This window comes from Periophthalmus magnuspinnatus, chromosome 16 (assembly GCF_009829125.3).
Source record: "Periophthalmus magnuspinnatus isolate fPerMag1 chromosome 16, fPerMag1.2.pri, whole genome shotgun sequence".
In the NCBI taxonomy this organism is placed as follows: Eukaryota; Metazoa; Chordata; class Actinopteri; order Gobiiformes; family Gobiidae; genus Periophthalmus; species Periophthalmus magnuspinnatus.
Genome location: NC_047141.1, coordinates 28,623,213 through 28,644,364, shown reverse-complemented (window position 1 = coordinate 28,644,364; position 21,152 = coordinate 28,623,213). Strand labels below are relative to the sequence as shown.

The following is a 21,152-nucleotide window of genomic DNA, read 5'->3' as shown; positions in this document are numbered from 1 at the left end:
TACCTATTACTACTACAAAGTAACTGGATGGGTGTGTTGACAAAGGAGTTGCCACCACCCAGTACTAGTCACTATGGAAAATATGTGCTCCACTGTGGGATTGGACTGCTTAGAATTTTGGCACCTGTACTTACAATCATATTAAATGTCATCCTAATCCCCAAATGAGACAATGTATGATCTGTCTCTAGTGTATTTACCCAATCTTAAAATGGGATGTGCACTCACCAATCCCAGTAAGCTCCCTAAAGGAAAACTATTACAACACAATAGACAGGACAGGTTGGTGCAGTGCTGCCAATTCTTAAGAAAAGGAAAACTCGTCTTGCCGCAGCTGTTGGGCCCATAGCAACACCCAGAAAACACTAAAAGAGACCCCCAGACAATGCCGTCCCGGTTTGAACTGAGGTAATTCACTGCGGGAGGTCCAAGGATCTGTGCGTAATGTGTGCGTAATGTGTGCGTCTGCGTGCGCGCGGCTGGCGATTTGGCGTTTTTAACAAGCCGGATCAGGATAACATCTGCTGATCTGTAACTGTGGATATATTGGTAACAATATTAAGCCTCTGGTGTAATAAACCTCTGCAGAGCCTAAGGAGCGCTGCAGCCCCCTAAAGCACAGTTCACCTGCATCTGATCGGCCCTGAACAAAAACTGACGAAGGCAACCACACCTTGACATGAACAATCACATGGGCCACTGCCTTAATGAACCATTTCAATCAGTGTTCAAAGGGCGGGCCGGTGTATTATTATGTCTTTATTATAATGTATATATTTATTATAGCCCAACATGTTCAACCTCTGGAATGACCCTTTTCATTTGGGACAGACTATACAAAATTAGGGGCCCCTGACTCAGTTTTAGACAGTAAGCTACCGAAATTAGACTGACCTAGCGAGGTTAGCCAACCTCACCGAAATGTGAGACGTTTGGGATATCATAGAGCTATTTGTGAGATGTATTCGAGTAAAAGCAATGAACGGTCTTACCTTCAGACCCCCTGCGGACGGTGGATCGGGCTGAGGCGCGCTGTGGACCGGGCCGAACGGGTTTCTGGGGTATTTTCTGTCTGAGGTGTATTGCCTACCGCATATGCGGCTTTTATCATTGCACCGCTCTCACACAGGAGCCGCACACACTTGTCGGTAAGTGGAGCGACAGCAGTGAGGGCAAGGCGGCGGCTTCAGGCCAGGCGGGACGCTTCCTGTTCCCCAGCCAACCACAGACGAGTTGGGCCGGCTGTAACAGACTGATAAACGGACTGATCCAATCCAAAGACGCGGCAGAGTCATAAACCCGCCTCGTGAAAGCTCCAGCAGCGGCCGGAGCTGTCCGCCCTTTCAGCGGCGTTAAAGGGGCGCGGTGACGAAGTGCGTAAAGCAAAGTGCAATGTGGTCCAGGGTGAACCAATCAGTGACGGCGGGAGGCGGGCCTAAAGGTGACTGACAGCACCAGCAGCCACTCGTGCGCCCGGAGCCGGTGCCGAGCCGCGCTGGAGCAGAGATATGCGCGCTCTTTGTTTACCACCCAGGGCGATACGAGGAGTCTCCACGAGGGGGCAGCACATCTATGGAAATTCTTAAAGCAGTGCGAATGGACCCCAATATAGATGATGAAGTTTGGAAAAAACCTAATACATAAGGGGCCCTCAATAACAAACCATTAGAAAACATGTTTTATTAACACTATATACAGCTGCTTTACTAATTAATGTTAAATGGTCAAATAAATGTACAATGTGAATGTAACAATCACATGTCAGCAGAGCTAGGACATAATCAGGTTTATTTTTTTGTTCTGTATCAGAATTGTGCTCAGCACAATGGGGATCAATTTGCAAATGACTATTACCAAAGTTAAATTAATAATATATTTAATTTGGCCCAATGATAAACAAGACAATTTTTTTATTTTAAAATTTCCTAAATAATGAAAATATTGTTCAATAAATAGACAATATATTTTTAATCCTTTAAGAGCAATCTGACAAAGCAGGACATGGGCATGACACAAAAAATAAAACAAGTAGTTTAAATAGCACACACTCAGTGACATTTTCTGTGAATTGCTTCGAAAGGCACGACCCTGGACACTCTTGGTTAATAAAGCCTTTTGTAACATACAAAATAATGTACTCGTATGATCGTGTGAGGTTGTAGTGTAGACAGGAAACATTTTACAAACTGTTGAGGCTAAATCATGTCTCTGCCTCAATGCCTGAATGTGACTGACTGACCCAAAATTATTATTGGTTCTGATCCCTGTAAAACTATAACTGCATTATTTAATAGATTAAAAATGCATTTGTCCCCATGTTAACACAAAATACCACCAAGTTCCCCTTGTGTCGTTACCTACCAGCCTCACACACTCATAATAGTACATTTAATAGAATAATACTTACCATTTGAAAAGCTTTCATTAAAAGTGACACATTCCTGAGACAGTCCCTAAACCAGACATGGGAGATCACACATGTGCAAAAGTATTTACAAACCCATAAGTGAACTTACAATCTAAGGTCTTTCTTTCAGTTACCCATTTGAGTCACTAGAGGGTAGTGTTGTACTTCCTCTGGCTGATTTATGCTCAGTGCTGTGGTGAAGGGCCAGATGGGAGACAGTATCTGAAGATTTGGGCAGATTGCCAGGACCAATCAGTGCACAGGATTAGTCAGCTGCTGTTGACATCTTGACGAGATTTTTATTTTGCTTATTTGCTGATGGGGTCAGTTCTGGTGCAGGTGCTCTGACAGCAATGCTCTCTGTGTTGGTGTAGAGGGAGTTTTTTGCTCGAGTTCAGAGGACACAAGCTGAAGGGCGACCTCGTTCTCGTAACAGAAAGAGGAGCGTGAGCTGTGGATACCCGTCTGTTCACTCAGATCTTTAGCACTGCAGGAGGGCGTACTGGGAACTCTATAAGTCCGATTAAAAAACGAGTAATCCACCTAAGAAGAGAAGAAATATGCAAAAGTTAACACATTAATATCACAGCTGTAACATTTTAATCATTTCCATAATTGCATACATTTTTTTCAACTCTTATTATACAGCAAAATTCTTGGTCAACTTAAAACCTTTAGGTCACATGTGTCAAACTCAAGGCCCATGGGCCAAATGAGGCCCGCCACGTCATTTTATGTGGCCCACGACAAAGGAAACTAAAAGGTATGACTAAAGGTATGATTAAAATGTCAGTTTATCCTTAGATACACAGTTAACCAGCCATTTTTTCATGTCTTTGCAAATCCATATGCAATATTTGTAACTTGAATAAGCAATAAATATAGAAATGGTTGATTAACAAGATTAAAAAGTATTTATTGTACATTCAATTAGGGTACATTTAGTGACATTTATCTTACAGTTAGTTACATCTGGCCCTTTGAGAACAACCGTTTTGTTGACGTGGCCCTTTGTGAAAATGAGTTTGACACCCCTGCTTTAGGTCTTCACTGTAGCTTCATCATTTTGCACATTTAATAACATAAACACATTTAATTAGCCTTATAGTCAAGGGGTGGGATAATAATAATAATAATAATTTGTGGAACATTTTATATAATCGTGATAATCGCCAACAAATATAATGGCCATTGTATCCCCAGAATGTTCAGAAAAAAATTACTTATCCATAATGTTCTCCGCTACACCATAGTTTTCAGTTTTCAGTACAAATATATAAAAGTAGTTTAAACATGAAACTTATTCATAATATACAAATTATAATTATTCATATTCATAACATTTTTAAACTGTCAACAAGTTTAGTTAATCAGTTATTTTGGCTGTGATAATCATGACACCAAATATCAACATTGTCCCATGCCTATTCATAGCATCGTTTTTCAAGATTTTCTGAAAAATGCCAAAAAAAAAAAAAAAAAAATCTCTAAATGTCAATAAGATGACTGGGCTTTTGTGTTTTTATTTTGTTTTTTTGTTGTAAAAATCTCTCAGATTGGCGGAGGACAGAGCCAATGGCACCTATACAGAGTCTGGAGAGTAGAATGACACAAAAAACTAACTTTTATGCAGTTATGCTATGAGGCTAGCCATTTTTGCGTCTGACCTGGTAGCCGTCCTTCCTCTGAAAAAGCACAGGTTCGAAGCGATGTCCCCAGAGGATCTCAGAGCACAGGTAGGAGCTGCGGCACTGGGTGGTCATGGCTGTGGCCTCCACCATGCCCTCTAGGATGACCACCACCTCCAGCTCTGAGTCTCTCTCCAGAGCACTTTGGTCCATCTCGTAAAAAGGAGACTCGTCGTTTATCTCGTGAACAATCGTGACGGGGGACACCAAGAAGATTCGGTCTGTGCCAGTGTCGAAGCCCACGTTTATGTCCACATTGTCCAAAGGAAGAAACTCTCCCTCAGTGGTCACTCTGGACTGAGAAGAAAAGTTATGTATGATTATTATTACTTACTATTTCATCATCATTATTACATTTTCCAAGGAATTTTGATGTAACTGCTGCCTTATCTAAGTTATAAATCCCTTCCCCTTTTTTTGAGTCAAACTAAAGTAGGAATGTCATAATATTGAATTTTAGTGTGAGAAGAAATGTCATGATTTTCAGGGAATATTTCATGACGAAAAACAGTGAAATCCTTAAATCACACATATTCACAAAGTAAATGCGACCACAGCAAACACCAAAACAGCAAGATAGAACGTGTTACATTTAGTAAAGTCGTCCAGGTCTGACCCATACATTTACTATTTAAAAAAATCAGCAAAAATATATACTTTTTAACATAGACTGATTTTAAATTGGCTAATTTTACTTCCAACGATCCCAGCCTCTATAGTAGGGCTGGGAGATATGGAAAAACATAATCACTTGTTGTTTTAAGTATAGACCGATCACAATTTATTCAAAATCGCTTCAATTTGACTTTTTCTTGTACATAAAACTGTAAATCTATGCCATTTAAAACACAAAAAGTTTTATTTATTCCTTAAAGTGTGAAATCTGCTCCAAAGCCCCAAACAGAGACTATTTTAAATCCTGATTAGATTAAAATTGGAACAGTTGCACAGCCCTGGTTCATGTCTACACTATGATCTCAGAATCACTATGGAACAATCTGACTATTGATTCACTCCACATTCACACCAAGATTTTCTCAGAACAATATTAACATAATCCGAAACCAAAGCTCACTCTTTGACCCTCACAAACTTAATCTGCCTTTGAGAACTTGGAGAGATGAAATATTATTTGATTTATCCCCTGTGTTCTACCATCCTGACCCATATGCAGACAACACAGAAACAATTATTACAAAATAGTCACATAAAATATAAAACTAAACAAATAAATATTAAAATGTCATATGACCCTATAATGTTGTTGTTTATTCAGGGTTGGATACATTTAACATGACTTGCATCTAATACATCATTCCAGTCAGATCGTTCTGGGGTTGGTAGAGTAAATATTTTCCCCAATTAGAGGGCAATGACTTCAAAATGAATGTGGCTCAGTTTTACATCAGATGCCCTCCCAGTTGCATCTACCTATCAAAGCCTCTCAAAGCTCGAGAGCAGCTTTAAAGGTGCAGTTGTTTGTGACCTCTTGTGACTGGATTAACTTATCCCTGGTAACACAATTGATTTTGCAGCGGCACAATATTACATAACATGAATGAAATATATTTTGTGTGTTTAATAAAAAGTGTAGTAGTGTACTAAATGCATATGTGTATGTATGTATATGTATGCCTATGTATATTTGTATGTATATGTGTATGCATATGTGTATTTGTATGCATATTTGTATGTATATGTGCATGTATATGTGTATATATGTATATATGTATGTATATGTTTATTTGTATGTCTATGTGTATTTGCATGTGTATATGTATCTTCATACGGGGCTCACCTTAAGAAACTGTGCTCGGACGTGGGCCTCCACCAGGTGGCTCTTGCGCAGGTTGCCCACTCTCCACATCATGCAGAGTTTCCCGTCCCTCATGGCCACCACGGCTGTGTCAGAGAACACCAAAGTCTCATTGCGCTTCTTGGGCTTAGCAATCTTTGCCATAACCGCCCCGATGATGAAGGCGTCAATGATGCAGCCCACAATGCACTGCAACACGACCGCCACCACCGCCAGGGGGCACTCTTCAGTCACACTTCGAAATCCGTAACCAATAGAAGTCTGTGTCTCCAGAGAAAACAAAAAGGCTGCCATGAAACTGGTCACCTGCATGAAGCAGGGCTCCACCCCCTCTCTATCGGCCACTGCCCCAGCCCCTCCTGCCCCAGCCTCCCCATCCCCAGCCCCTCCTGCCCCAGCCTCCCCATCCCCAGCCCCTCCTGCCCCAGCCTCCCCAGCCCCTCCTACCTCAGCCCCAGCCTCTCCTGCTGCAGTGGAGCTGCTGGGGCTGAGTGCCAGGCCCATGGAGAGGTCTCCATGCGCAGAGGCAATGAGCCAGAAGGTGAAGCCAAAGAGCAGCCAGGAGAGGAGGAAGGAGAGGGTGAAGACGACCAGCATCCAGCGCCAGCGGATGTCCACGCAGGTGGTGAACAGGTCACTGAGGTAGCGCTGGCCCCTCTCGCTCATGTTGACAAAGGTGACGTTGCAGCGTCCATCTTTGCCCACAAAGCGTTGCCGGGGCCGACGGCTGGAGCGTCTGTTTCGGCGGCGGTTGGTGAAGGCGGAGGACAGAGAGGAGTGGTCCTCTGTGCCCCCCACACCAGTCCCTCTGCCTGGGGCTGGCTCTCCGCCCTCTCCTCCTGCTCCTCCAGCTGAGTCCTTGAAGGCGCTCTGCCTCCGGGCATTGTTGGAGTTGCTCTGTAGAGACAGAGCTTTGCCGTTGAACATGAGAGTGGGTGAGGTGGGGGAGGGGCTGCTGGGGCCCCTGGAGCCCGTGGGGCTGCCCTCTGTGTCTGCTGCATTCTGTGCCAGCCTCATGACCTCCTCTTCGTCCACCGGACCGTCCACCACAGCACTAAAGCGCCGCTTCACACGAGCGGCCCCCATCCTGGACAGTCTGTACAGTTTAAACGCACCTATACAGTTTTAGCAGCAACAGTTCAACACCTTTTGAGAAAGTCCATAGTGGCAACAGGAGTTTATTCTCTCCAACACTAATGTTCAGTCTCCTGCTTAGAATTCTGCTGGTGCATCAAAACAAACTAAGAAAATAATAATGTGGGCAAATAAAAAGAATCAGGTTAAAACAGCAATTAAAAAAAAAGAAAGACAAATGACCAAATGTAACTCCACATGGACTGAGCGTGGACGGAGCATGCAGGTCAGGAGACGTGACAAACCAGGAAAAAAAACAGCCAAGAATCATCACAGGCCACTGACCAAATATTTGAAATACAACAACGGTAAAGTAAGACTGCCAAGGTTTCACACGAGGACCGAAGGGTTAATTACGTCTAATAACATGCAAATCGAGAAGAAAGAAACATGCCTATTCTTACAATGTCTTTCCCAGATATCAACCTGTTGAGTGGGACACAGGGATAAAAACACCCATTACTTAAAGATATAATATATATTTCTGTGTAGGTGGTTTAAATAAACTAGAAATTTTGTTCAGTTGTGTTTTGAACAGTTTTTCAATCAACTATTTGAACAACATGAGCATTAACAGGTCTACAGTTGCTAACTCTACTGGTATCGTTTAGAAAGTGTCTACCAATGCATAGAAAAAGAAAAAGAAAAATTACTTCAGAAATTAACACACACGGACTCAAACGCGAAGCAGAGAAGTCACCTGATCAGTCTCTGATCTCGGACGTGTTGTCAAACTTGTGCATAAGGTGTATGAATGAACTCTGCACGCCTGTTAAAACCACACCCTACATGGAGCAAAAATGGAGTGATGGCAAAAGCGTTAAAACGAAACTGAAGAAATATAATAACTAGTTCATTAAGAAACAGTTCAGCTACGTGGAAAACACATTGTCCAAGAATGAAAAAGTACTTGGTGCCTGAGTCTGCAGTTTGGAGTTCAGAGGACGACTACAACAAGTAGAAATGTGGAAAAAGGTCTCTCCTGAAGTGAATGGTCACATAAGGATTCATCTTGGCTTGAGTCCAGCTAATAAACCAGGCTTTGGAGCAGAATAACATCACAGTGAGTAAACTGCCAAACACGCTCGATCCTTCAGTTTCCTAAAACAGAAACAAGACAGAGTTAAAACTAATGGGCTGCAGTAACAATTGAACAGAAAACACAATTAGAACGGGCACTACTGAAGAATCAATATTTAAATGTTCCTAAACTGTTGGATACAAACACTTCATAGTCACATTATATAGTATCTGTGTGATCCCTCAGTCGTCCATAGCAAAAGAAATTCACTTCTATCTATTTAGTATTGTATTTATAGTATAGTATTTATATGTATTGGTTTTAAGTTTTATACTGACCAAATCGCTGTGTTCCTGTGCTGGGGATAGTCACGTGATCGTCTACTCCGTGTCCTTCAGACGATTTAAGAAGATCAGAGGAACCTGCAAAACACATAGAATCTTATGAATATTTATCAATAATAACTCTACTAATATAAAGGCTAAATAAACCAGCAAAAGTCTTATTCATAAACAATGTAAAATGCGGTAACGTTAACAGAGCTGTGTCGTCCCACCACAACAAACTTTTTATCATTTTATTATGTTAGCACAGAGACATTAGCCAGGTCAAGGTCAAGTTTAAATAGCACATTAAAAAAACAGACGCACGCTCCAATGTGCTGTTCAATGAAGCTGGATAAAAGCAGTAGGAACTATGCAATAAAACCATTAAGTACAATAAAACAGAGTAAACTAATGACTAAACTGTAACTGAGTAGTTCATGTTCACACTTTTTACTTTCACTTCACTACGTTTGACAGCAGTATTTGTACTTTCTACTCCACTACATCTTTGAACAAAGCTGAAAAGTAGAAGTATTTTTTATTATAGTTTGAGACCTGCTGAAAAGGCTGAGGGTTTATTTTTAACATGTTCATAATTTGAAGAAACAAAAATATTAAAAAAAAACTATCAATTCAGTTGTTTGTGTTGGAACAAAATTCAGCTCAAATCTTTGTCAAAATCACCACATTTGAAGCTTCATTAGATCTTAAAATCTGCGAGAAAGACTTACTTTTTACTCTTTAAGTACATTTTTTAAACAGGTATTTTAATACTTTCACTTGAGTAGATTTTTTCATGTGATACTTTTACTTTTAATTGAGTTTTTGTTTTGTTTTTTTGCTCCAGTATCTGTACTTTTACTTAGGCAACAAAACTGAGTACTTCTTTCACCACTGCACAAAACTTTTCTGAGTCTATTGTGGTAAATTTATTATAAGTAGCTCATTAGTAAACAGTGTCTACTTTTATATTATTTAGTATTATAGTATTATGCATATATGAACGCTTCACTGGTCCCATAAATACGACTCCTACAGATAGTCACACATAGGTCTGTCACGGTAAAACAACAAAGTTCGATATATCCCTGAAGTAAATATATACTGTACAATAAACGATAATATTGAAACAAATTTATGCCACTGACACAACGCAAGAGCAGATTTAAACCACAAAAAATACTCTAAATCTACAATATTGTTAAAAAATCACGAGCTGCAATAAATAAGCAGCAGAATGAAACACTTTAGTCGTTAGTTTGCGTCTGTAATGAGTCACAGACGTTATTAATTCAACGTTTTACTGCTTAAATCTTATCATATTGCACCAAAAACAACAAAAATTCCCAAGTAGTTTGAAGAAAATGTACACACGATAAATACTGACCCCAAAAAATACTGTTGAAGCTTTCATATACTGAATGATAAGTCGATATAGTGATTATTGTGACAGGCCTAGCTACACATTTACATTAATCGTACCCCCTTCTTCACCGTTTACACTGCTCAGAGTAGACGACATGACTGTTACTGTACTGCTGCATTCCCCATTACAGCAGGTCACGTCGAGCCACAGTCGCCCACGTAGCGTCGGAGCGTTGGCAGACTGTAAACGTGTGCTCTGACCCCTCTGCCCTCTGCCGCACACTGTTAAATGAAGTTATTCTCTGCCCTTTATCGCTGTGACTGTTCCCGGGTGTCACTAGATCCAACGACAGGCCCTGAAGAGGCTCAAGAGGCTCAAGAGGCTGAAGAGGCTCAAGAGGCTGCCGAGTGCGTGGGCCTGTAATAAACTGCAATAGGCTCACATTCAGCGTAGTCAAGTGGAGGAATTTTCATGGTGGGGACATGGATCAGCTGTTCTGAAATGTTTATATACACCTAGTCATGAGAACACGTTTAGAAGTGTGATTTTTACTGTCGCTCTTCTCTTTTAATGTTAATTTCATGATGATTATTTATGTTTTGATTAGTTTGTATTGTGATTTTAATGTCTTTCTTATTCTGTAAAGCACTTTGAATTACTTTATGTACCAATTGTGCTATACAAATAAAATTGCCTTGTCAAAAATATAATGATGAAAACAATTGATCTTATTCGGCCTCGTCCACTTAGGGTTAGGGTTCGTTCGCTCGTTCACATTATGGATATTAGTTAGCACGTAGCTGGTTTGCCTCCGTGATGCCTTTAAAGTCTTAATATTCGATTTTCTTTTTAAGTCTATGGGGAAAATTAAATGGAAATCTGCTTTTTTGCCACATTTTGAGATATAACCAGAATTAAAACTTTGCATTTCCTATATTATCAATAGTGAGACAGATTGCTCACCTCTAATGAAAACCATTTTATACATGGACTATAATAACTATAATAATCCCAGTAAACGTCACAGTAAACCCTTTTCTACGTGAGCTGTAAAGAAAAACAACTGTCCACAGTCACAGATTTCTTCACAACCCTCTAGGTTTAAAACATTCATACAAAAAAACACTAGTGACACTAAAGCTTTCTTAAACCTAAAGCTTTAAATACCAAAAAGAAAATAAAAAAGGACCAATACATTCATAAGAGGTGATGCGGAAGTCAGTTTGTTAAATGACTTTTTCTAAGATTAATCACATAAATGGTAGTAATAAGGCTGAACGAAATGAGGAAAAGTATAGATATTTTGGACAAGCTTTGAGATTACATTTGCGAGTTTTAATGATAAGATTTTGTTGAAAGTTCACATTATAAACGTGCCCAAAAGAGCTGACAAAAGACTGGAATATGAACTGAGAAATGAATACAAACATCACATTTCAGAACATGTTTGTAACGATCTACACAACAGAGTTAGCAGTTTCACGCAGAATAACACAACACGAGATACAGCTTTTGCGATTTGCCAGTTCCGTCTATTCAAAATCCACATTACACCAATAAACGATAAACTTCATACCTTGCGATTTGAATGATTTCTTTTAAAGCGTCTGTCTTGTCCGTTCGAGTGGTACTCCTCTGACCTGACCTCCTTCTGTGCAGATTATCAGCCCATGTTAAGGTGTTATGTGACAGATTAGTTTAGAGTGAAAATGATTTCTGTCTCACCACACGTGTCCTCCCGCTCTCGCTCCTGCCACTGTGATGTCTGCACCGGCTCTGAACTCTGCAGAGAACAGTCTTAACGCTGCACTCACTTCTGTCGAGGGGCTGTTTACTGTGAAGACTCGGGTTGTCAAAAGTATCGGAACTAAATTAAAACAGGCCTGTCATGATACTTACTACATCTGGGTCAATGTTTTTAGGGGTTAGTTTTATCACATGGACTTTTTCTTTGCCCTGCTGCAGAATTTCAGTTTATTTCTTGGCTTAAAGATAAGATTTAAGCTGTAAAAAGGATGAATTAATAACTTATATGACTCATTACAGATGCAAACAAAGTGCTAAAGTGTTTCTTCTGCTGTTTATTTCTTCCAGCTCGTGTTTTTTTTAACAATATTGTAGATTTAGAATCATTTTTGTGGTTTAAATCTGCTTATGGGTTGTTGGGACAGTGGCATTAATTGGTTTCAGTATATACTAAAACGAATATCGAAACTACATACTCATTTGAGCCAGTATCGATACTGCAAAAACTCACATCAACAGGACAAAAACATACTCGTTATAAAGCTTCAAATCATATGAAATCTAAGACCTCATGTAAGGAAATACTGTTATTTTGTAAATGAAAATAAAATTATATTACTAAAACTCGATTACGATGCCACAATGAAGATAAAAAATGCTCGAGTATTGAGTGAACAGCTTAGAATCAAAATAGAGCGTGAAATTTTAGTATCGTGACAACACTAGAAGAGACTGCACACGTATTCAAAAAAATGGATAGGATTTTTTGGGCTATATATTATACAGCAACATTTGAATACAAAGTTTATGGTCTATAATTAAAAGTATTCAAACTGACAGCAAAAAGATCAACTAAAAATACAATGAACAGAAACATCTGGTGCAGTGGTTCTCAAACTTTTCACAACAACTATTACACCTGAGAATTTTTCCAAGCCCCAGATCCAGAACCAGGTCTAAAATTGGACTATTTACATCTAATTTGGGCTAAAACAGGTGTAAAATTGTACTACATTATTGCTACAGCAATTTTAACACAGAAATGACCCAAAAAAGGACTTAAAAGTTGGACTCTAAATGCAGCAAATATGAGAGCTGTAGAGGACCTCGTACCACAGTTTGAGAAACACTTGTCTGATGTAATAAAAAGTCTACACAAGGCTATAAACTGATATTTCTGCACATTTCTTGTTGTTTGTTCGGTCCATATGCGTTTTGTTCAATACTTGAACCTCAACCAAGACAATTACAGGCACATTTGAGCACTTTCTTGATATATTGTTAAAATGTTGTCGGGATAATGCAAAGAAATAGCAAGATATTCACTTTTGTCAATGTTGTAATCCTTTAACCTGTGAATGGGTCTATGTCGTCTTAGTCAGCCAGAGCTTGTATTTTATGATTAATTATTTGATTTGGATTGTAAGGATTCATACTGTGCTGTACAATAGTAGAAATGAAAGTATATGAGTTGAACTGGGCTCGGCTAAAGGGACTGAATCATGACTTCAATCTGCCTTTTTTCACTGATGGAATGTAACAAAGTAAAAGTAGTAAATTACTATACTTAAATAAAGTACAAATACCTAAAAACTGTGCTCAAAATTTACAGTGGATACTTTTTACTTTTACTTCACCACATGTATCTGAGCATGTATCTGTATCTTTTTATTACAGTTTGAGACCTGCTGAAAAGTCTGAGGGTTTATTTTTAACGTGTTCATAATCTGAGCAAACAAAAATATACAAATAAAATCAGCTATGAAAAAAAAAGGTTTATTCAACAGAAACAATTGAAATAACTTAAAAATAACTTAACAAAATCACTACAGTTAAAGTTTTATAACACCTGAAAATCTGCGTAAAATACAGTACATACTTTTTACTCTTGAAGTACCTTTTTAAACAGGTACTTTAATACATTTACTTAAGTATATTTTTTCCATGTGATAGTTTTACTCGAGTTTTTTTTTTTTTTAACCCTGGTATTTGTACTTCTACTCCTACTCAAGTAACAAAATCGAGTTCTTCTTCCACCACTGCCTTTAACATTTAAATGCAAAACTTCAAACTTTTTTGTTTCAGTTGTGTGTTTTTGAATTAACTCCTGTTCATCTGGTGTTTTCTGAGCACAGTTTGGGTCACGATGATCACTATATCCACTGAACGTTCAACATATGTGAGATGGAACAATTTTTTTTGGGCTCAATATTTATCGTGGAGACTCTTTTTTTTTTTTTTTTTGCACGACTGGGAAATTTGGGGTTATTTTTTGGCTTTATTTTTTGGGGTTATTTTTTGGCTAAATCTGCTTTTGGGTTTTGTGTCAGTGGTATAAATGAGGTTCAAGCTACAATCAAACTATCCATGGGTTTCAGAATGAGGAAATATACACCTGTTGTCATAGCAAGTAACAATTTAAAACAGAATATTATCCATAAATAGCATATTCTGCATAACAACACTTCTTTTATACATTTCGAGGAAAAATTTGGCTGATAGACAGGGCTACACGTTTCAATTTACTCTTTTTCTTTCATTTTTTTTCAATTAGGACAGAAGAAGGCTTAGAAGGTCTAAGCAATATTGTACATTTAGAGTAGTTTCTGTGGTTTAAATCTGCTTTTGGGTTTCGTGTCAGTGGTATAAATTAGTTTCAATATTACGGTTTATCCTCTATATTTACGTCCGCAGAATAGCACACTTCGAAATGTGTTACCATGACTGGTCAAGTGGTGACGATCTTTCAGATAAGAGTATGGAAACTGCACACTATGGACCGCAGCAGAACACATAGGACACGACTGACCCCTGAGCAGCCTATCAGCGCACACATACAGACGTCAATAAGAAGCATTGATGAGCCAGAAACAACAGCACTAAAACATTCACATTTCTAACACAGCGGTTTGTTTCTGTTCTATGAAGCTGGACTGCCGTTTTTATTCAAATGTGAAAATGTTTTACTTGATGGTTTGATTTCCTGATAATATCATGTTTCGTAAGAGCAGAAGTGTGAGTACAAACAACAAAAGCACGGTGACCTCGTGCATTAGCAGATCAATGCGGTTTTTATGGATCTGATGGACCATGTGTTTATACCAACGTCACAGCAGCAGCAGGAGAGTGGCATCGCAATGTCACAAGAGGAAATAAAACGGTTTTTAATATGCTGAAATGCTGAAATGTCCCCCTGATGGACGTGATCCATAACAAAGCAGAGACACGAACGAATAGATAAAACAAAGTCCTAAGGTCACTGTGCTGTTTTTTCTCACAAAAGTAGAGAAGGTTTCAGCGATGGTCATCTCTCATCTGGACAGTTTTTTGACTTCTCTACATTGAACGACGCCTGGACAAATGAGAGAAAACACCAGCTCACTCCTCCTAAAACACCAGTGTCTGTCACTGTACAAAGTAAAACAGCAGGACTTCAGTGGCCTGTTGTTATAGAGTAAGAGCTAAGACAAGACGAGCCTTATTGATTACTTAAAACCATTTATTTATAAATTAAAAGTTAGTTTTGAGCAGTTTTAAGTTTATAAAAACACTATGATTAGCAATATTTCTTAATTCTTTTCTCAAAATAAGCATAATTAATGCATCATCAACAGTCCTGAAAAGAGCAGCTCCACTCACCTCAGGGAGAACTCTGGCTCCAACAGCTCAGTCAGGACACAGAGTATCATCAGAAGAGCCGCAGTAGTTTAGCGCAAGTTTAGCTCCAATTTAGCGCCAGTGTAATGCGAGTTTAACGCGAGTTTAACGCAGTGAGATGCTCCTCATTGGTTCCACGCGTGGCACCACTGTGCGCGCTCACGCAGAGCCCGGTGCAGCGCGCGCGGACCTGACCCCATCACACTCGGGTCATCGACTCAGGTCATGTCCACGTGCACAGATACAGAGTTCTCCCGGTGCATTTGCAGATCACATCTTTCATTTCCTCAACAACCAAACCGGCCACATACATTAAAGAAACATTAAAAAATAAAATCAAAACTTTGCAAACAGCAGGAGCTGAGGCGCGTGATGATGCACGTGACCACGGCTCACGGTGAAACTGGACAGAGTGATGTCCACAGCCTCATGTCTGTGTCTAAAACGTTTCATTTAAACAGAGTGGGTTTCGAGAAACTGAAACATGCGACACAGGAGTGGAAAAGTGCGCGGGCAGGAGCGCGCAGGACAGTGACGTGATGGGAACTCAATAAACCCAAAGCACACAAAACACACAGAAAACACACAGGAAAAACACAAAACACACAGAAAACACGCAGAAAAAGTGACTGTGCCATGGCTCACTCAGGACAGTGTGATGTGAGGACAGAGGTTTAGTCTGACTGAAGCAGAGGCGACACTTTCCTGCGGACTCACTTTAACGTGAAATGAACCAAAAAATGACCTGCAGTGCACAGGCTCCGAGCTGCCCAAATAAGACAAGATTTCCACTTGAGATGCAGCATCACAGACCATCAGCTCCAAACACGTGCTCCAGGGCCTCACATGAGGAAACTAGGAACTGGGGTCATAGCAATTAACTATGTAAAACTTAAATTTTGTAAAGTCTATATGGAAGCATACAACCATTCTGCATAACAACACATTCTAACATTATTTTGAGATATATTTTGAGGAAAAATCAGGCTATTGGCGATAGAACTACACATTAAAACTGTATTTTCTTTTTCAATTAGCCTAATGGTTTTTTCTGATGAAATATTTATTTAGAGAAGGCCTAAACTGTGACAAAATAAAAAGACTGCAGTTCAGATCTACGCCACCAGTGGGCAGTTTGGACCAGTTTTTGCCCCATGGCTCTGAACCCATGGGTTTCAGAGAGATGGAAAAAATAGGACTTCCATAGCAATTAACAATTAAAAACAAAGTATTTGATGAAAAGTCCGCAAAATGTCGCCTATAAAAAGAAGCTGAAACTATGAACACACCAGCATGGCCTCATTACGGTTTAAACACTTTAGGGCTGAGACAGTAATAATGTGATCTGGACAAGAGCGAGCAGGAGCACACACCTGGATGAAAAGGCCATAATGACAAGCTGAGGCTCAACCAGCAGCTGCTCTGAAAGTTAAAACGGGCTAATCTTCACACCTTAAGGTGACAGAGCAATTAGGCCTCACAAATTACTTAAAAGACTCTGGTTTTACGGGGCAGTTTGCGTGAGCGAGGGCGATACAAGGAGTGAACTTACCGTAACGGGATAATAACAGGTCTATTTAGTTACCTGCAAAACCAGATTTTTACTGTTTTAAAAGCGTGAAAAACAGAATTATCTCACTTTTAAATGGTCCAAAGTTATTCCTTACTTACCTTAAACATTCCAAGCATTCTAATCATTACATCAGCTGGCATGCTAACAGTGCACATCCTGATTTTCAGACAGTAAAATGCTTTATAATTAGATGCAGACAGTACACAGTGGACATATTTGACCTCAAGCTGCTTATGTAATATAGGCCTATCTGTACTGGGGCAGTAGGAAAAACCATGTGGAGCGTCTCGAACAAACCTCTGAACCACATATTTTGTTAATTTAACACAGACAATTTTTTATGACCAAAACCCCGAGGTCAGCTGTGTAAAATGGTATTCTGTTTCGTATTCTGTGTTAGTGGCGATAATGAAAGTAATATTCACGTTTAAATCTAAAATGCAGTTTTAATTTCTTCAAAATAACTTTCCATATGTCAATATTCTGCCCATCTTTACTCACACTTCACTCTTGCGTTGACCTGTCTCTCACTCAGAGCATGACAGCGGCTGGTCAATCATTCGTCTTAATAGAGCTGCATTAAACGGAAAAACACTGGATCATTATGACGATTTCACCAGAATATCATTACTCCACAAGAATCAGATCACCTACATCAGGGGTGTCCAAACTTTTCTCATGAAGAGCCACATATAAAATCACAGACAAAGCTGAGGGCTGACTGAGGGCCATAGACTGGTCACAAATACAGTGAATACTTCAAATCTGTGTCATTATTACAAGTTAGACTGAACCACTAGACCTTTATTCATGCTTACATACTCAATGGGACACATTAAATATTTGATATGGGCTTGTTAAAGAACATTTTCAGAAATATACAGTAAAAAGTACTGTTTAAAGTAATATGGGCCAATTCACCTGGAAGCTTGAGGGCCAAGAAAAATTGGTCTGAGGGCCGCATTTGGCCCCCGAGCCGCAGTTTGGGCATACCTGACCTACATATACACTTCCCTGGATTTATCTGCATTTATTATTATTAAAACCTGTTAACAAGTGGATTTAAGGTAAGGTACACTCTGGTGTCCTCTGCGTTTGACCCATCCTTCAATGGCACTGAGGCAAGCGTCCAGGGGCCCATCTTTAGATCTTGAGCTAGACTTGCTGAGGACTAATTTAGCTTGAGGATTTTATCTATTGCGCATGTTTAAAGGGCCCACATTACACAATTTTCTGATTTGTTATAATGTTGTTTCCTCATCAAAAATATTGTTTCATTCACACACGTTTAACAGACAAACCCTGCATAGTTCTTCTCTCTGTTCCACCTTGTGATGTCATCATGTGGTAATACAGGAAGTGCTCCACTGTGTTTTTAAACTCCATACACCTTCATTAGAATCATTCGTAATTGCCGATCTCTACTGAACAAAAGGTAAAAGGAGCTGTTAACTTGAAAACTACCACTTCATGACATCACACTTTGAGTTTTGAGAAATGTAGACGGACTAATAATAAAGGGCTGCTCAAACATGTGTGCATGAAACGAAACTGAACAAAACTTTGACTATGTACAGCTCAAATCTTATAATATAGAAAAACAATCAAATATTTCCCACTAGTACGAGGCAAAAGTCTCCATAATAAATACCGAACTCCCAAAAATGATTGTTCCATGTGTCATGTATTGAACGATAAGTCGATATAGTAATTATCGAGACAGGTCTCCACACAAGGGTCAATCTTGAGTAATACAGGAGCTTTAATGGAGGAAAACCCGAGTGCCCGGAGGAAAGCCACAAGTCAGAGTCAAGGAGAAACATATAAATTCTTCCATGTCACATTAATACTTAGAGATCGATGTGAGTTTTTTTCATGGACGATGCCGAAACCAATTGTTTAGAATCAAAAGCAACCAAAAACCGATAACCTCTGCCGATTTTTGGGGTATTTTTTGGGCAGCATATCGTTAGATTTGATAATTTTCCCTAAATGATGTAATTTAATTTTACTACAAACTACCCCTACACCCCTTTTATTCAATCATAAGCCTAAGAGAACAGCGTAGTCACGGTTTGCGCAGCTATTTCTTTGTTTAAAGTGTTAATATAAAGCTTTGTGTGTGTTTTTTAGGCAGCAGATTGACCAAAACAACATACTGACCTGTACTGGAAATCTAAGGCTAATATCTGCTGTGCTAAATGTCCAAATATATATCGTCCTGTCTCTATTAACTATGATTCCGTCGACTGATTATGACACAATAAGGACAAAATGCTATATATGGAGAGAGCAGGAGATATTTGATTGGCAGCTCTAAATGTGGCAGGACGGAGGGCGGGAAGGGCAAATCAATAACTCATCACAAGTTGTGAATCAGCGTCGTCCCACAGCCGTTTGTCACACGCGGAAACGTCCACCCATTTAATCAAGCGTACTACACTAAGGACGCGCAACTGGTCGCCAATTTGTCAGTATCAATGCAACAAAAATGAGAAAGCTAATTAGTGAAATGAAAGAAGGAAGCAAGGACAGCCAGGAGGGTTAGGGAGCCAGTGGTGTTTATCATGCTGATTGGAGCGGTTGCGGCCCCTTCATTTGAATGTGCTGTATACGGAATTAAGACACAGGAGGAATAAAAACAGGATTTCTAAGGTTATGTTCACATTTGCAGACGCAGCACATCAAAACTGGGAGTAAAACTGTACTAAGCGAGAACTAGATCAGGACTAAACCAGGATTAAATGAGGAGAAAACCAGGACTAGTATGAACACGTTTAGATCAAATGTTTTTCAGTCAGGATATGTGAGAAATATGTCAACCAATGGATAACGCTGGATCAGATATTGGCTCCCAAATATCGGTTGAGGTGGTATTCTGGTTGGACAAATAAACTGATGTAATAAGACTATGTACTTGTCACAAAAAGTAGTATTGTTCTGTGGTTACTTAGATATAACAGCTACATAACACATTTGGTTCAGTTTCGTCTTATTTTCTTTTTGTTTAAAGGAAATAAATGCTGTTTTCAGTCTCTGCCCTGGTACCGGTTGATATTGGATGTTGGCAGATACTTAATGCATTTGATTTTCTAATTTTGCATAGGGACAGATTGATTTCGATTATAGCTTTGTGTATAATGAAAACTATGAGAATGGACTGTAAAAATGTAATCTAAAATTGAAGAAATAGCACTTTACAATAATATTATTCTGCAAGTTTGTTTTATTCTTATTTTACTCAGCTCTTTTTGCAGCCTTTTAACATTCTGTGCAATACTTTAACCTCAACCACAAACATTACTAGCAGGTTTTAGCACATTTCTGATGGTTTTCATAGCATCATCTGAATATCGTCATCAAGATAATCTAAAAACAGATTTTAGTGAATATCTCCTGCCTCTGTAGCCTGTAGCAATCCAAAAAGACACCATGAGATGCAGTTTTCTTTATACATTAGACAAAACAAGGGCCAGAATAAAATATGCAGCGCTAAATATTTGTGCGTGACAAGCAAACAATTAGTATAATGAAGTACGTCAGTGTGGCCCAACAGAACCGCCATAAAGTCACTTTCATTGTCATGCAGGTTCAGTGATGCCAGAACAGTATACACCTCATCAGCTTTTACAAATGACTGGAGCTCATTTATATTAAACACAAACTAAATGACAAAGCAGAGAAATCCTTCAGTTAAATTATAACACTTAAGGTCTCCGTTGATGGATGACTTCAGACAGAGTCAAATAAATATCACAAGCCTGGTCCCCCACAGACTCCATCGTGTTTCCAAGTCCCATTTCAAATATACATTTCCAATTGTTTATCCCCACATATTTGAATAGTGCTTTTTGTTCATGTTTAAATGTATTTCACAGAATACGGTGGCTCTTATTCTTGAGTGTGGGTCTGTTACCTGTCTATGGTCCAGGCTCAGTGCCTCTGGTCGCTCCCCTCTTTTGGCATGCCTGTGCCAGGTATTTGTACAAATTCCTCACACCCCATGGGGATAGGTATGTCCCCTCCCCCGGGCGGGCGGCCTTTACTGCTGTCTCTGTCTATCTTATGCCATTGGCCGCACATGTACAGCAGCCAGGCCAGACTCCCCACCACCAACATACGGAGCACACACATTTTATTGGAGCGACACGACAAAATCTTTTCCAAGTTGTTCTGCCTCTTGAAACTGGCAAACCACAAGTGTGGGCTCTTCCACTGCAGCCAAAAACAACTTGTGGATAACACGCAACTGTAGGCTGTTTCTGATAACTTCTGTGAGGCCATTCATTCTGGGTCCGACTCTTATGAGAGTCACTATTAAAAGGTTTCTCTGACACGAAAATGTTGATACAAGCCCTGGCTCAGCTGGGTTATTAATTTCCTTCAGAATTTAAACACCAAATCATTGTGGAAAAGCC

At 39.5% G+C, this 21,152-nt stretch overlaps 2 protein-coding genes across 3 annotated transcripts in view; both read right to left on the bottom strand.

Moving 5' to 3' along the window:
- myh14 (myosin, heavy chain 14, non-muscle) overlaps positions 1-1,240 on the bottom strand; it is a 64,064-nt gene extending 62,824 nt beyond the window's left edge. For both annotated transcript variants that reach the window (XM_055227650.1, XM_055227651.1), the window contains exon 1: positions 993-1,240. The gene's annotated coding sequence lies outside the window, so the exon portion shown is untranslated. The remainder of the gene's footprint in view (positions 1-992) is intronic.
- A 1,326-nt stretch (positions 1,241-2,566) lies between these two features.
- On the bottom strand, positions 2,567-7,337 carry kcnj14 (potassium inwardly rectifying channel subfamily J member 14). The gene is made up of 4 exons (XM_055227659.1): positions 6,380-7,337; positions 5,894-6,310; positions 4,075-4,392; positions 2,567-2,950 (listed from the first exon to the last, which is right to left on the bottom strand). Exons 1-4 carry the CDS (start codon positions 6,995-6,997, stop codon positions 2,732-2,734), a joined length of 1,572 nt encoding a protein of 523 aa, XP_055083634.1. The 5' UTR covers positions 6,998-7,337; the 3' UTR covers positions 2,567-2,731.
- Between the last annotated feature and the right edge of the window lie 13,815 nt (positions 7,338-21,152).